This window comes from Hyperolius riggenbachi, chromosome 5 (assembly GCF_040937935.1).
Source record: "Hyperolius riggenbachi isolate aHypRig1 chromosome 5, aHypRig1.pri, whole genome shotgun sequence".
NCBI classification, from domain to species: domain Eukaryota; kingdom Metazoa; phylum Chordata; class Amphibia; order Anura; family Hyperoliidae; genus Hyperolius; species Hyperolius riggenbachi.
The window spans coordinates 24,154,493-24,170,976 of record NC_090650.1 but is presented as its reverse complement, the minus strand read 5'-3'; the positions used below and the strand labels follow the sequence as shown (position 1 = coordinate 24,170,976).

General features: G+C 42.7%; 1 protein-coding gene across 2 annotated transcripts in view; it reads right to left on the bottom strand.

Annotated features, from left to right (window-relative positions):
- Positions 1-16,484, bottom strand: part of MYL3 (myosin light chain 3) — a 225,625-nt gene that overhangs the window by 188,103 nt on the left and 21,038 nt on the right. Inside the window, exon 1 of one of the 2 annotated variants that reach the window (XM_068235187.1) lies at positions 10,650-10,700. The exons of the other annotated variant lie outside the window; for it this stretch is intronic. Coding sequence (XP_068091288.1) covers positions 10,650-10,685 — 36 coding nt within the window. The 5' untranslated portion in view covers positions 10,686-10,700. Of the gene's footprint in view, positions 1-10,649; positions 10,701-16,484 lie in introns of those variants that run through there. 2 annotated transcript variants of the gene reach the window in all.

The following is a 16,484-nucleotide window of genomic DNA, read 5'->3' as shown; positions in this document are numbered from 1 at the left end:
CATGGTTTGAATTATAAAACAACATATTTTTCTTATGAAATCTTTATGGTATGCGTGACTAGGGGTGTGCTGGGGGCATGATCAGGGGTGTGGCAGGGGAGTGTCCCTCTTTCTCATCTCAAAAAGTTGGGAGGTATGCTATAAGGTTTCCTGCTGTGTCCCCTGAAGTAGACTAGCGCTGTATTTTTAGCCATAGCCCCTGAACAACCATGCAGCAGATAAGTTGTTTCTGACAAAAATCGGACAGATTAGCTGCATGCTTGTTTCTGGTGTGTGATTCAGACACTACTGATGCAACCAGCAGGACTGCCAGACAACCAGGGTAGTTTCTAGGCTATGTAGCCCCCTCCCCTCCCACAGTATAGGTAGCAGGCCAGTAAGCCCTCTCCCCTCTATAGAGGACAGGGCTGTTTTTAGGTGAAGGCATCCCAGGCCACTGCCTGGAGTGCCATTGGTCCTGGAGGGTGCCATGCCCCTGGATTAAGCCCTGCCCTCTAAATGAAGCCCCGCCCCCTGTCAAAGCCCAGCTCCCACGGGTGTTTTATTATCACCTGCTTCTGCTGCGTGTGTCTGTTTGGTGTCTTGAGGAGCAGCAGCATCACCGAGAAGACAGAGAAGACATCACAAGGTGTGGATAGTGTAAGGTGCAAGCAGCCTCCACTGTGTCCCTCTGTCAACAAAGTCAACAGCCCCCTTACCGTCGGATTTCCACGGCGGTGCAGCTGTGGAATTAATGTAAGACAATGGGCGACACAGAAATTTAAAATATGTTGGCGGTAGCGGTGTGGTGCGCATGCACGGAGTGGCAGGAATATGACGGGAAAACTCGATAATCCCAGTGACGTCCTTGCTGTACAGCAGGGCGTATGTCACTGCGGTAGGGGAGTGGGGGGCAGAGCTATGCCCCTTTCGGTGCACTCTACCGCAGGTCATATGAATGAAGTTTTGCATACCTCCCAACTTTTTGAGACAAGAAAGAGGTCCCCTTAAGCCACACCCCTGACCACACCCCTAGTCACACATACCATAAAGATTTCATAAGAAAAATATGTTGTTTTGTCATTCAAACCACACTGGTCCTTTCTATCCGGGTTCATTTTCCATCCTATTAACATCTGAAAATAAGAAATATATCTATTTAAATGATGGGAATAAAGTTTAGAGTCAAATAAATATTTTTCAGTAGAAAAATACATTTATTTACATCTGTAAGAGGGACAAATAAGGAAGCAAGAGGGACAGGGTTCCCAAAGAGGGACTGTCACTCCAAAAGTGGGACAGTTGGGAGCCATGCGTTTGGGGCGGAGCATCACAACGCAAATGGACTGTCCAGGTGTAAAACTGGCCTAAAGGATGTGAGTAAAGATACATGTATTTACATAGATCTGTACATCAGTTCTGAAAGAGGAATAAATGAGGAGGGAGGAGGAGTGGTGCTCATGACGATCTCGTGATCCTGACATAGTCGTGGTTCACAAACATTTTCCCACTATTCCATGCCCGGATCCGAATCCGTGATCGATTCTGGATCACGGAATTCAATCACGGATTTTCTGTGATTACTAATATTCGGAGGAAAAATAGCCGTGATTAAAGCAGATCCGAGATGAAAAACTAACTATAACAAGTAACTTGTCTATATATCTTATCTAAAGTTTAGATAGTTTACACAGCATATCTAGCTGCAAACCGCTTCAACATTTTATGATTATTTATTCCTGTGATACAATGAGGGCAGCCATGTTCTGTTTGTCACAGGCTGAGGGCTGGAGATGCTATCAGCTTGCCTGTGTGTAAATTCAGTCCCCTCTCCTCCCCTCTGCCTCTGAAATCAATGACTAGTTACCTCCTCCTCCTCCTGCCCAGACTGAGCTCCCATAAGCCCTTGCTACAGTGCCAAGGCACTGTGAAAAGATGTGGGTGAGGCTTGTTTAGTTATAGGGAATTAGAGTATTAAAACAAAACAAAAAAAGTATTTGGCTTGAGGAATGCCCTATAAACTACCGGTATATGAAAGGAACGCAATTATGCAATGAGTAAAAGTTTCTCAGATCCACTTTAAATCGTGATTAAAGGGGAACTGAAGTAAGAGGTATATGGAGGCTGCCATATTTATTTTCTTTTAATCAATACCAGTTGCCTGGCAGCCCTGCTGGTCTATTTCTCTGCAGTACTATCTGAATAACACCAGAAACCATCATGCAGCTAATCTTGTCAGATCTGACATTAATGTCAGAAACACCTGATCTGCTGCATGCTTGTTCAGGGGCTATGGCTAATAGTATTATAGGCAGAGGATCAGCAGGAGGGCCTGGTAACTGGCATTGCTTAGATGGAAATACATATGGCAGCCTCCATATCCCTCTCACTTTAGTTGTCCTTTAAACCAGCCAACTTTAAAGGTCAATAGCAAAGCTCCCTTACATGCTATAAACATACACCAAATTTGCAGGATAAGTTAAGTAGAACAGTGCAAACTAAATTTCCAAACCGAATTATAGTTTTTGAGATCATCGATTTTAAAGGTTCAAAGGAAATTTCAAAGGAAAAAAGTAATACATGTATATGTGCTAAATACATTAACTGTAATTACCGCATTTAAATGTATACTATTTTCCTTTGAGCCTGATGGTGTAATGGTTAAGGGATCTGCCTCTGACACAGGAGACCAGGGTTCGAATCTCGGCTCTGCCTGCTCAGTAAGCCAGCACTAATTCAGTAGGAGACCTTTGGCAAGTCTCCCTTACACTGCTACTGCCAATAGAGCGCGCCCTAGTGGCTGCTGCTCTGCTCTGGCGCTTTGAGTCCGCAAGGAGAAAAGCGCAATATAAATGTTATTTGTCTTGTCTTGTCTTGTCTTTAAAATCGATTATCTCGAAAACTATAAGGTCTTTTTGGGAAAAAAAAAATTCCCTTGTTCGCACTGTTCTACTTAAAGGGATACTGTAGGGGGGTCGGGGGAAAATGAGTTGAACTTACCCGGGGTTTCTAATGGTCCCCCGCAGACATCCTCTGCCCGCGCAGCCACTCACCGATGCTCTGGGCTGGCTCCGCCTCCAGTTCACTTCTGGAATTTCAGACTTTAAAGTCTGAAAACCACTGCGCTTGTGTTTCCGTGTCCTCGTTCGCGCTGATGTCACTAGGAGCATACTGCGCAGGCACAGGCCATACTGGGCCTGTGCAGTATGCTCCTGGTGACATCAGCGGGATCGAGGACACGGCAACACAGGCACAGTGGTTTTCAGACTTTAAAGTCTGAAATTCCAGAAGTGAAGCGGAAGCGGGGCCGGAGCATCGGTGAGTGGCTGCGCGGGCACAGGATGCCTGCGGGGGACCATTAGAAGCCCTGGGTAAGTTCAACTCATTTTCCCCCGACCCCCCTACAGTGCAAATTTGGTGTTTATAGCATGTAAGGGAGCTTTGCTATTAACCACTAAAGTCAGCGGGATTTAAAGAGACACTGAAGCGAAAAAAAATATATGATATAATGAATTGGTTGTGTACTATGAATAATTACTAGAAGATTAGCAGCAAAGAGAATATTCTCATATTTTTATTTTCAGGTATATAGTGTTTTTCTAACATTTCATCATTCTCTAATATGTGCAGATTACACAACACTCAGAATTCAAAATGATTCTTTCAGAGCAGTCTGTGAACTAATGACCTCTCCTCTGGCAGAGAAAAAGTAAATTATTCAAAAACAGTTGAGATAATAAAAGTCAGAAAACAGCCATCTCCACGACTTTCAAAGTCGTAGAGTTTAATGGCATTTTTGTATAGAGATAACAACTGGAGTTTCTTATCTCTTCGTGTACTGGAAACAATTAGACTGATGTATCTGATCTTAATGTTTTATTTCTTATCTGTACTACACATACAAATCATAATATCATAATTTTTTTTTCACTTCAGTGTCTCTTTAATCACCAATACTTTTTCATTGGAAACTTTAAATTCGATTTTCTCAAAAACTGTAAGGTCTTTTTGAAAAAAAAAAAAAATTAAGTTGTAGCCACTGATCACCTTTATAATCCGTGATCACGGCCGTGATTTTGGATATTAGAGACAATCACAGAAAAAAATCTGAGTTGAATTCGTAAGTCAGTTTCAAATCCGGAAAAAAAATCACAACTAGTCTGATTTTTTTTTTAAATCACGGTCGAATTAGTTGAATCCGTTATCGGAGGTATCCGAGCATCACTGAGAAGGAGGGATAATTCCATACCTCCTAACTTTTTGAGATGAGAAAGAGGGACACTTATGCCACGCCCCTGATCACACCCCTGATCACGCCCCCGTCACACCCCTAGTCACGCATACAATAAAAATTTCACGAGAAAAATATATTGATTTATAATTCAAACCAAACTGGTCCTTTCTATCCTGGTTCACTTCCCTTCCTTTTAACATTTTATAATTAGTAATATATCAATTTAAAGGATGGGAATAAAGTTTAGAGTCAATCAAACACATTTTTAGTAGAGAAATGTATATATATTTATATAGAAAGAGGGACAAAGTCCTGAAAGAGGGACAAATGAGGAGGAAAGAGGAACAGAGGGACAGGGCTCCCAAAGAGGGACTGTCCCTCCGAAAAAGGGACAGTTGGGAGCTATGGATAATTTGGATCCCAAAAGAGGGACTGTCCCTTTGAAAAAGGGGACAGCTGTGAGGTATGTCAACATCATATGACAAAGGAAAGTTGTTTGAATGAGAGATACATGTATTGTGCACACCCACCTCAAAAACGTACTTGATTTTGCAATTCAGCCTCTCTGTGTTTCCTGCCAACGTTTTAGAAAGGAAAGAACCACTTGTTGCGATACACACAACTGAACTTCCTCAATTGCCATTATCATCCTCCTCCATTAATTCACTAATTACTGCACGCTGCCACCTAGTGCCAGAAAGAAGGAACCTGCTTTGAGTGCCAAGCGTACACAGACGTAAACGTTTTTTACGGAGAGAAATCAACGACATCTGCCAGCCCAACTCCACCGCTGTTTATTCTAGTGGAAAAACTCAAAGATCAGCAAAGTACGCATTAAAAATATTTCAGTACAGACAGATCTGAGCCCCTGCCAGTCACACACGAAAGCACGAGAGCGGTCTGTGATTTCGCACTCGGTAGAATGGAGATGCTCTTTGTTCACGAATAAGCAGAATTATTATAAACACCTGGAATTAGCGTGGCTGTTCCCCACCTGCTGTAAGACTTCATTCTACTGCGGATAACAGATTTTACGCTAGGCAAGGCTGCAAGGCGCTATTTAAAGGAAGCCCAACACTTCCGCCACTAAAATAAAGTAGAGCCTCCAAATGAGACTCTGCAGTAGGTATGCTTGCTCATTTGGATTCCGCAGAATTAAAATTTCCTCATTTCCAATCGGAAATCCGATTTACCACAACTCAGCAATTTTAGCTTAAGCCTTAAAGGGAACCAGAGACGAAGCACCCTCCTGTATTTTACCATATATATTAGTAAGAACATTAGAGAAAACACCTACTCTGCTCTCTGTTTCATCCTCACTGCTAAAAGTGTCTGTTATCAGCTGTGATAAGAATCCCGGACTGAGCATTCAGTCTGGCTTTGCAGGGAATAATTATAGCTGAGTCATTATAGCAGAGCCACAAGGGGGCAGGCTTGGGCTTGAAAAGAAACCAGAGAAGACAGACTCAGCTATAATCTTTCCGCAGCAAAGCCAGACTGAGTGCTCAGTCGGGGATTCTTATCAGAGGTGATAACAGTCAGATTAAACAGAGAACAATGAAACAAAGAGCAGATTAGGGGTTTACTGTCATGTTCCCACTGATTTATAAGGTAAAATACAAGAGGGTGCTTCATCTCTGGTTCTCTTTAATCACAGAACTCGGAAGCAATGGACCAATCAGAGAATGCAGATTTTTTTTCTGAAACAAATCGATTACTGCGGTAATTTTAGACCAATCACAAGATTCAGTTTTTCTAATATGTGATTTTCCAATTTCCGATTTTTTTTTGCTTTCTCTGATGCAAAAAAAAAGACACATCCAGAGAAAGAAAAGAGTCACGTAAAGAAAAAAAAAAAAAAAGAAAAAAAAAAGAAGAAGAAAGGAAAGAAGAAGAGAACAAAGAAGAACCAAGTAGTTGGTCAGAAGTAGGTGGTAGTAGTAATTATACAGAGGATGGAGATATGGTTGTAGCCAGCACTGATTCCCATAAGTCCCTGACCTGACCCATAGCTGTATCATTATTGATCCCCGCCAGCCTCTATACTAAAAAAAGATGAAGTCTCCATTCCAGCACAATGGGATGTGAACTATCTTTCCACTTATCCACAATTAGGTTCCTAGCTAATAGAGAGAAGATGTAGAGGGATAGAGTTAGGCTGCTTTCACAGTGGGACATTACAGGCGCACGTTAGTGCAGCTGAGCCTGTAACGCAGCCCAACTCGCAGCAATGAAAAATCAATGTGCTGTTCACAGTGCCCACGCTGCGTTACATTGTAATGCTGGACGTTACTGGAAAGTGCTGCATGTTATACGTTATACGTTAGACTGCTTGCACATGCGCAGTTATGTTGGAGGAGGAGGGGAGAGTCCGCTAGTGCCCCTAGCCACATGGCTAATTAATATTCACTGCACTGTGTGACGTGCAGTGTTTACTTCCTGGAGCGGCCGCTCTGTGCGACGATTGGCTGGCGGGACCACGTGATGCGGATCACATGGTCTCCGCAGTCCATAGCACAAAAAAGGTGCACCAAGAGCTACATAACGCGGCTCTAGGTAGCTTCCTCCTTCAACACCACCAGGCGTTGCGTTAGGGGCACGTTATGCGACCTTAACGCAGACCCAAATGCAACGTCCTGGTGTGAAAGAGGCCTTAGGACCAAGTCAGCAGATCTTCTAGATTGCCCAAAAAGGACCACAACTAGTGATGAGCAGAAATTACACCCATGGGTAATTATGCATCGTAATACGCAGTTACGCAGGGTAATCGTAATGCCAAATTTCAGGGCAATAACGTAATGAATTTCGTAGTTAATTGTTCTCATTTGTAATTACGCATGAATGTATGCGTAGTTTACGCTGAATTTGGTGGTAAATAGCAAAGCCCCCATACTGGCTATTGCTACCAAAATTGCTACATATGTTAAGAAGAAAAGTGGGTACAAGTTACAAAAAATTGTTCAAAAAGACCTTGTCGTTTAAACGATTTTAACCACTTCACCACTGAGGGATTTTACCCCTTGACCACCAGAGCAATTTTCACCTTTCAGCGCTCCTTCCACTCATTCGTCTATAACTTTATTATTACTTATCGCAATGAAATGAACTATATCTTGTTTTTTCCACCACCAATTAGGCTTTCTTTAGGTGGGACATTATGACAAGAATTATTTTATTCTAAATGTGTTTTAATGGGGAAAATAGGAAAAAATGTGGGAAAAAATTATTATTTTCAGTTTTCGGCCATTATAGTTTTTAAATAATGCATGCTACTGTAATTAAAACCCATGAAATGTATTTGCCCATTATTCCCGATTATAAAACCGTTTAAATTATGTCCCTATCACAATGTTTGGCGCCAATATTTTATTTGGAAATAAAGGTGCATTTTTTTCAGTTTTGCGTCCATCCCTAATTACAAGCCCATAGTTTATAAAGTAACAGTGTTGTACCCTCTTGACATAAATATTTAAAAAGTTCAGTCCCTAAGGTAACTATTTATGTTTTTTTTTTATTGTATATATATATTTTTTTTTTAAATTACAAAAAAAAAAAATTGGGGAGTGTGGGAGGTAATGAGTTAATTTATTATGTAAAACAATTTATTTGTATGTGTAAAATGCATTAGGGTGTAGTTTACTATTTGGACACAAGATGGCCACAGTGAGTCTGTTTACATGCGACCTGTAAGCGTCCGGAAGGACGCTTACAGGAAGCAGTAGGAGGCTGGAGAATCACAATGATCGCGCTGTTTCTGAAAGAAGCAGCAGATCATTGCGGGGGCTTAGATCAACGAACGGGAATGGATTTTCCCGTTCATTGATCTCCGGGCAAGCGGGCGGCGGCGTGCACGAGCGGCGGGTGCGCGCGCACGAGCGGCGGTAGCGCGGACAGCGGCAGGAGCGCGGAAGGTACGGATTTCTCCGTCCCTGGTTTTTTAGGAGGGAAAAAAGGGGCGGAGAAATTCGTACCGCCGGGGGTAAAGTGGTTAAAAATAAAAAAAAAATGTTTTTTTTAAACTGTCATTTTTCAGGGTAAAAATCATTTTTCTTTACATTTTTAAAATCGATTTTCTCAAAAACTGCAAGGTTTTTGTGAAGAAATGTTTTTGACTTGTACCCAATATGCTTCTTAACACATGTAGTAATTTTGGTAGCAATAGCATGTATGGGGGCTTTGCTATTCAGCGCCAAAGTCGACACTAAATGACCTAAATACATTCAATGTTGACAAATGTAAAGTCATGCATTTTGGTCGTACCAATGGTCTAACACCATACAAAATAAATGGGATACAGTTGGGAACATCAAACTTGGAGAAGGACTTAGAAGTACTCATCGACAACAAGTTAAATAATCGTACTCAATGCCAAGCCGCTGCAGCTAAAGCTAACAAAATTTTGGGATGCATTAAAAGGGAAATAAAAACTCGAGATGCTAGCATAATATTGCCCCTGTTTAACTCTCTAGTAAGGCCACATCTGGAATATGGAATTCAGTTCTGGGCACCACATTACAAAAAAGATATTGCAGTTTTAGAGCAGGTGCAGAGACGAGCAACAAAATTGATACGTGGGATGGAAGGTCTCACTTACCAAGAAAGGTTAGATAAACTGGGTTTATTTAGTCTAGAGAAAAGACGCCTTAGAGGAGATCTAATTAACATGTATAAATACATCAGAGGGCAATATAATAGCTTAGCGGATGAGCTTTTTGTCCCTAGGCCTTCTCAAAGGACTAGAGGACATGATCTGCGCATGGAGGAAAAACGTTTTAGCCATTTATTTAGGAAAGGGTTCTTTACAGTAAGAGTGATTAAGATGTGGAATGCATTGCCACAGGAAGTCGTTATGGCAAACTCTATACCTGCATTTAAAGGGGGCTTAGATGCTTTCCTTGCGTTGAATGACATCCATGGCTACAATTACTAGGTAATGCCAATGATGTTGATCCAGGGATTTTATCTGATTGCCATCTGGAGTCGGGAAGGAATTTTTACCTTGTAAGGGTTTTTTCGCCTTCCTCTGGATCAACAGGGATATGTGAGGGAGCAGGCTGGAGTTGTACTTTGTACTGGTTGAACTCGATGGACGTATGTCTTTTTTCAACCAAAGTAACTATGTAACTATGTAACTATGTAACCTGTAAATTGCGCGTAAATTCATGCCTAATTCCGAATAATTATACAAAGTCAATTGAATTACGAATTTGTAATTACTTGCATGCGTAATTGTGAAAAATTATGCGTCATTTCACGTAATCGTAGCAGCTCCAGAACCAGTGCGTGTGTATGTATATATATATATATATATATATATATATATATATATATATATATATATAAAATTATATTTATTTTTTTTTTTTTTCTGACTGAGTATTTAATGTGTTTTTTTTGTTTAGATCTGTCGCAAAGAAAGCCCCCATAAGCCTGAATAAGCTTGAAAGTTTTTTCACTTTGGGTACAGTGCCAGATAAAGCAATAAAGTGAACTTCAGGACTAAAAATCTACTCAGCAGCACTGAAAAGGCTTGGTGTTTCTTTAACAGTTTCACAGCATCAGAACTTTGTTTTTCTTACCAAAGCATCATTTTTAGCTACATTTTTAGCTAAGCTCCACCCAGCAAAGAAAACAGCCCGGGCTTTTTTTCCCTGATGCTGTGCAAAGCATGATGGGATTTCGTATGTTGTTATTCACGTTGCCTAGCAACTGGGAGGGGTGATTAGCATACAGGACAGTTGGAACTGTGTCTCATGCTCCCTGTCACCTCCTTTCAACCAAAAAGATGGCTGCCCTCATGAAATCAAACATTTACCTTTTCTTTTAAAACAGGGTGGGTAAGAGATTATATTACCTTTTTATTTTAATTAACATAACTAATGTAACTTAATGACAGTATGTTTGTTTAGGCTGAAGTTCCTTTTTAAGCAAAATCTATAATTTTTTAGGTACTAGCGACTCGAGGTGGTTGATCCACCCCAAAGCAGGGCCATTTGGGGAAAAAAAACTGGTCCTAAGGCCAAGAGATAAATTGGTGTCAGGTTTTCCAGGACATATGGCTCCCCGCTAGCACCAGTGTTGAGCTAACTCAGTTCAAATTGGTGTCCAGATGGTAGCGCATCCCTGGGAAAACTGTGGATCAGGGGAGCTGGAGCAGCAGAGGTTGCTGGAGATGCGGCACTCCAAACCCATCCTATTCTGCTGCCCTCCACTTTCCCTCTTTTCCTCCCATTCAACGTATAGCCTCCGGTGCGCAAAATCTTCATGTTTCTGTGCTTCGTTGCCACATGTGTAGCTTCCCCCTAAGCCACTGCCTTTGTTGCCTTTCCATAAATCTGGCCTTCCACACTCTGCCCTTGTAAAAGATCAGCTGCGCAGGATTTAATCCTTGTTTTACTTTTTTTATGGCCACGATGAAAGGAAAAGAGAGGATCACCTGGCAGAGGCCGCAGCGGCCGCTCCGACCGGTCATAATTCACTGTAATAATCCTGTCCTCTCAGCTGGAAAGAGAGTGGAAAGGTGATCGGAAAGTGAAGAGGCGGCTTCTTTCTGCTGCGTTTTCACCCATAAAAGGTGACCGGAGACACAGCAGCATCTGTCTGCGAGTGATGAGGTCATGTCATCATTGTCTGTCCGGATCAAACCGAGTCAACAAGGCGTGTGAGGGCGGCAGAAGCCGGAGAGCAGAGCCAGCGGCGGCGTGGAAACACAACTGGCTGAATACAGTCCTTCTGCTACATTTTATATCTTTCAGAACCCCACTTCTTAGAATCGTCGTCACAACGGAACCTGAACTGGAACTTTAAAGGACACCTGAAGCGAAAATAAACTAATGAAATAAATGATTGTATCTATCTTCCTTCTACTAAAAATGACTTTTTAAGATATTCCACAGTTTTATTTTATGTTTAAATCTACTTTTTAAGTTTTATCGTTTTTGCTCAATGACACATTCATTGAAGTATGCCAGAGCTAAAATGTATGAACTATTCAACCTTTTTATCTCTTGGCTGCTCTCAGAAGCCCTTTTCTGCTAGGAAAGTGTTTTATAGTTGGAATTTCTTATCAGTGAGGGTCACACTGTAGTCACTTCCTGTCTGAGTCAGGACTGAGACGGCCACTTACATACCTGATATTTAACTCTTTCAGGCAGAGAAATTAAAAAAGGAACACAGCATAGTTATTTGTGTGCTTGGCACTGTACATACACATGTCTATCTCATTATGTCACATGTCACTTCAGGTATCCTTTAATCATTTCCATAAAAGTATGTTAATGGTTGTTTGAAGACGGACAGTAGTGAAAATTACAGTATCAGACAAATGCAGCTCCTGGACTGAAGGGGCGCCGCCGATGACTTTCATTGAAAATGTTGGCAAGTCAAAGGGGAAATTTGGACGCCAGGTGGCGCCCCATAAAACTAATTTTTAGTGGTTTTCTGCGACAGACTTCAGGGCGGCAGGAGCACACGATTCGGGGAATCAGGTAACTTGGCCAGCACGGTGCCCAAGCTGGGTGCTGTCATAGCAGCAATGCTGTGCTGTGCGGGATGCGCAAGCAGGGGCGTTTCTAGGCATAGGCATTACAGGCCACTGCCTGGAGTGCCTATGGTCTTGGGGGCACCATGTCTCTAATTAAGCCACACACCCTGGCTTAAGCCCTACCTCCAAATGAAGTCACACCCCCATGGGTGTTTGTACCTCCTTCTGTCCCCTTGTGCCACCTCTGCCCCCGTGTGTCCCGCTGTGCCTCCTTCTGTCTCCTTGTTGTGTCACTTTCAGTCCCCCTGTGCCACCTAGGTAAGTAAGGGTAGATAGTCCAGAGGCTCCCCAATGTCTTCTTTGTCCTTGACAATGCTTCACTTGAACCATCTGAACGCAACTGACAAGAGCTTGTTGGATATGTTCTCATAGATGTGCTCCCCGTTATGAGTAGCCATATTGCGCCTGCACGAGTACGGCTGCGCCTGCGCAGTAAGCTGAGGCTGCTCCTCCACAAGTGGCTCCGTGCTACTGTGCAGCCAGGGGCGGACCTACCACAAAGCCACCTGAATCATGGGATTCCGGCAGCAAAAATCCAGTGTACAGTGATTGGGAAAACAGTTTGGGCCACCTGGCACCTGTTTCCTCTCCGCTCTCCCGCCTGCCTTCCTAGCACACACACGACCCTCCTCATCCAAACATCCCCACCCTCACTCGACTGGTGGCACCATGCCGCGATCAATCAGGCAGGGGTGCTGGCACAAGACCGGTCAATCACAGCCACCCACTATTCCTTTTGCTAACTGGTGCCAATCGATGGTCTTGCTGGCGGGACCATGGCACCATCATTGGGCCAATCACTGCACTAGATCAGTAGTGATCAGTGAAAGGGAACAGCTTGTTCCCATACCAGATCACAGTGCCTGTGAACAATTAGAGTCAGTGGGATGCAGGCTTTCATTCACAGAAGTGAAAGTAAACAGTGATTCTGTGTACTGTTTACAGTACTCGGAAATTAAGTGTAGCGCCATCTTTTGGCAAGAAAGTAAAAAATGCAAAAACAGACACTATTATAAAGAAAAATACATTTAAAAAATATATATTTTTAACCCCTTTCTCCCCTACTCTATAGTTACCAAAAATAAAACACTTGTAAATAAATAAATAAATTACATAATAAATTACATAATAAAAAAAAATACATAAAAAGTTACCTCAGGGAATTTTTAATATGTATGTCATGAGGGTATATTACTGTTTATTTACAAAAAAAACAAAACAAAAAACAAAGGCTTGTAATAGTATAAAAACCACTAAATGCAAAAAATTATTTCCAAATAAAGTATTATTGCCATACATTGTACTAGGAACACAATTTAAATTTTGTAATAACCGGAACAAATGGGCAAACAAAACGTGTGGGTTTTAACTGTTGTAGCACATTTTATTTTAAAACTATAATAGCTGAAAACTTAACTTCATATTTTTTTTCTTTTTATTCCCTTTAAAATGCGTATAAAAAAAAATATTTCTTAGCAAAAAGTATGGCTCAAAGAAAGCCTCATTTGTAGTGAATAAAACAATATATAGATAATGTTGATGTGATAAGTTATTGGCGAATGAATGGGAGGAGCGTGATGTGTAGATCGCTCTTGTTTTTAAGGGGGGAAAAAACCTGTGGTTGGGAAGTGGTTAAGTATGAGCACACTAACATTTTACTTTTGCAGTCTCAGTTACATTGCCATGGTAATAGCATTAAATTACAAAAGACTCATAAGGCACTGTTATAGGTAAGTTTATAGTCAATATTATCTCTCTGTTTCTTCTTTCAGTGAGGAACAATGTGTGCACAGCCCACTGCTTCCTCTGCCCGGCTGCAGGATTGTACAGAACGGTCCACACACTGTCATATCAGCGCTGATAAGCACACAGAGACGGCTGCAGGATGCTGCGGAACCTGCCGGGATAAGACGTAATATCAGACGAGTGGCAATGGCACACAACAGCTGCTTTCTTCAGCATTAACCTCCCCAGCATTTATTTTCCCTGCGATTTCTGTACCAAATTGGGTACAAATTTAAAAAAAGCCCTTTTTTATTATTTCTTTACAATTTTTATTACCGTAATTTTTTTTATGTTTTTCTCTTGGCAGTAGTGCTACCCATAGCTTTTTTTTTTTTTTTTTTTACACTTCCAATATTTTATATTGGATCCAATAGATGTCTGTTTTAAATCCAATGCAAAACATTTGAATTTGCCGCCTGATGGGATGACACTGCCTGCACCCGATACCAGGGAGCACACATAGTAGTGTTGAGGCAAAATTTTCGTAATTTCGCGTTTCCTTAATTATGGATTAAAATTTTGCCACTATGAAACTTATTCCTAATTTTGTAATTGCAATAAAAATTGTAATTCAAAATTCTGTAAGTGAAATTTCGGTTTCGTACTTTTGCGTTTTGGCACAAATTCGCATTTAGCGCAAAATTTTGTAATTTTGTGTTTTCTATAAAAACAACATTATTTTAATTACGAAAACGGACGTAATTTCATTTCTAATAGTAATTATGCACATTTAGGTAATGACTAAAGTCAGGAAAGTCACTCATTGATTGCAATTACTGATTGCAATTACTGATAATGTAAAGGCCCCTGAATGCGCTGTCACTTTAAATGTATCAGGAGGTTCTATCTGCAGCCACTTCTAAGACAGGTGCTCTTTGCTATGGTGCACTTAGTAGTCATGTTGAGACACTTGGTTTTGGGCCTTGCAACATCTGATAATGCAAAGGTCCCTACATGTGCTGTCACTTTAAGGCTTCTTGCACACCAAGACGTTGCATTAGGTGCCACGTTAAGGTTGCATAACGTGCACGTAACACAACGAATGGTGCTGCAAGAGCCGACGGTAGAGTGAGCCGCGTTAGGCGGCTCGAGTCCTATAATGTCTCCCAGAGTGGCGCTGATTGGCCAGCGGGACCACGTGATGCGGAGCGAGACACTCCGCATCACGTGGTCCCGCCGGCCAATCAGCGCCCGCCAGTGCAGTGAATATTAAGTAGCCATGTGCGCGGCTACTGTAGCTGGCTCTCCCCGCCTCCTCTCCGCCCCCCACTGAGCATGTGCAAACAGTCTAATGCGGCTATAGCAGCTCTAACGCCGTAGCATGCTGCACTTTCCGGGCAACGTACAGCGTTACATGTAATGCAACGTGGGCTGTGTGAACAGCCCACTTGTGTTACATTGCTGTGCGTTGGGGGAGCGTTACAGGCGCACTAATGTGCGCCTGTAACATCTTGGTGTGTAAGCAGCCTAAATGTATCAGGAGGCTCTACCTGCAGCCACTTCTAAGACAGGTACTCTTTGTCAAGGTGCGCTTAGCGGTCATGCATGCTGAGACACTTGGTTTTGGGCCTTGCAATATCTGATAATCAGAATCAGAATCAGAATCAAGTTTATTCGCCAAGTACGGCAGTTGTCGTACCCGGAATTGGTTGTGGTACACATGGCAGCTTTACATGACAGACAGAACAAGAACAGTAATTACAATGAGACAGGTATAGCAGCATGCAGATACTGGTGAACATTCATGGGAGCTCTGGCACACTCATGGGAGCACTAGCAGCTAGGGTGTGGGCCAGTACTGCCCAGAGTGAAGAGAGTTCAGAGATCGGGGTGCTGGCTAGGTGATAGAGTTCAGGTGGAGAACAGCTTGAGGGAAGAATGTGTTCCTGCGCCTGGTGGTTCTGGCGTAGATGGTCCTGTAACGTCGGCCTGTTGGCATGAGCTCGAAATGGCGATTCCCCGGGTGGGAGGGGTCGCCAGAGATCTTGGAAGCCCTCGACCCGAGTCTCGCCATGTGGAGTAGGTCTAGTGGAGGCAAGGGTGATCCTATGATTTTCTCCGCAGTGTCAATTACCCTTTGAAGTTTGTGCTTGTCCTTGGCGGATGCTCCTGTGTACCATACTATGACAGAGGAACAGAGTATGGATTCCGTGGTAGCGGTATAGAAGCTGGTCAACAGTTTGCGCGGCATGCCGAATCTCTTTAGTTGACGCAAGAAGAATAGCCTCTGCTGGGCCTTCTTCTGTATCTTGGAAGTGTTTTGCTCCCACCTAAGGTTCTTGGTTATGGTTGTGCCAAGGAATCGTACATCGGACACACTGGAAACCGCAGTATCATCAATGAGGACAGGGGAAAGCACAGGGGGGTGCTTCCTGAAGTCTATAGTGAGCTCCACAGTTTTTGTTGCATTGAGAACGAGCTTGTTCTCCTTGCACCAGCTGCTAATCCTCTCGATCTCGCTTCGGTAGGTGTGCTCCCCTTTGTTGTCAATAAGGCCTATGATCGTTGTGTCGTCTGCAAATTTAATGACCTTCACAGAGTCCGCAGATGTGGTGCAGTTGTTCGTATACAAAGAAAAGAGTAGAGGAGACAGCACGCACCCTTGCGGAGCGCCTACATTGGTGGTTCTTACGTGGGAGAAGCAGTTGCCAAGCTTAACGCACTGTGTTCTGTTGGAGAGGAAGTCCCTGACCCATGCACGCAGAATGGGATCTACTCCTAGCTGCCTGAGATTGTCGAGCAGGATGACCGGGCAGATGGTATTGAAAGCAGAGCTAAAATCCAGGAACAGGATCCTGGCGTAAGAGTCCGGTTTGTCGAGGTGCTCTGTGATGTAAGCCAAACTGACATTTATGGCATCCTCCACAGATCTGTTTGCCCCATACGCAAATTGGTGTGGGTCAAGGAGGGTGTCGGTGGAGCGCTTCAGGAGGGTGAGAACGA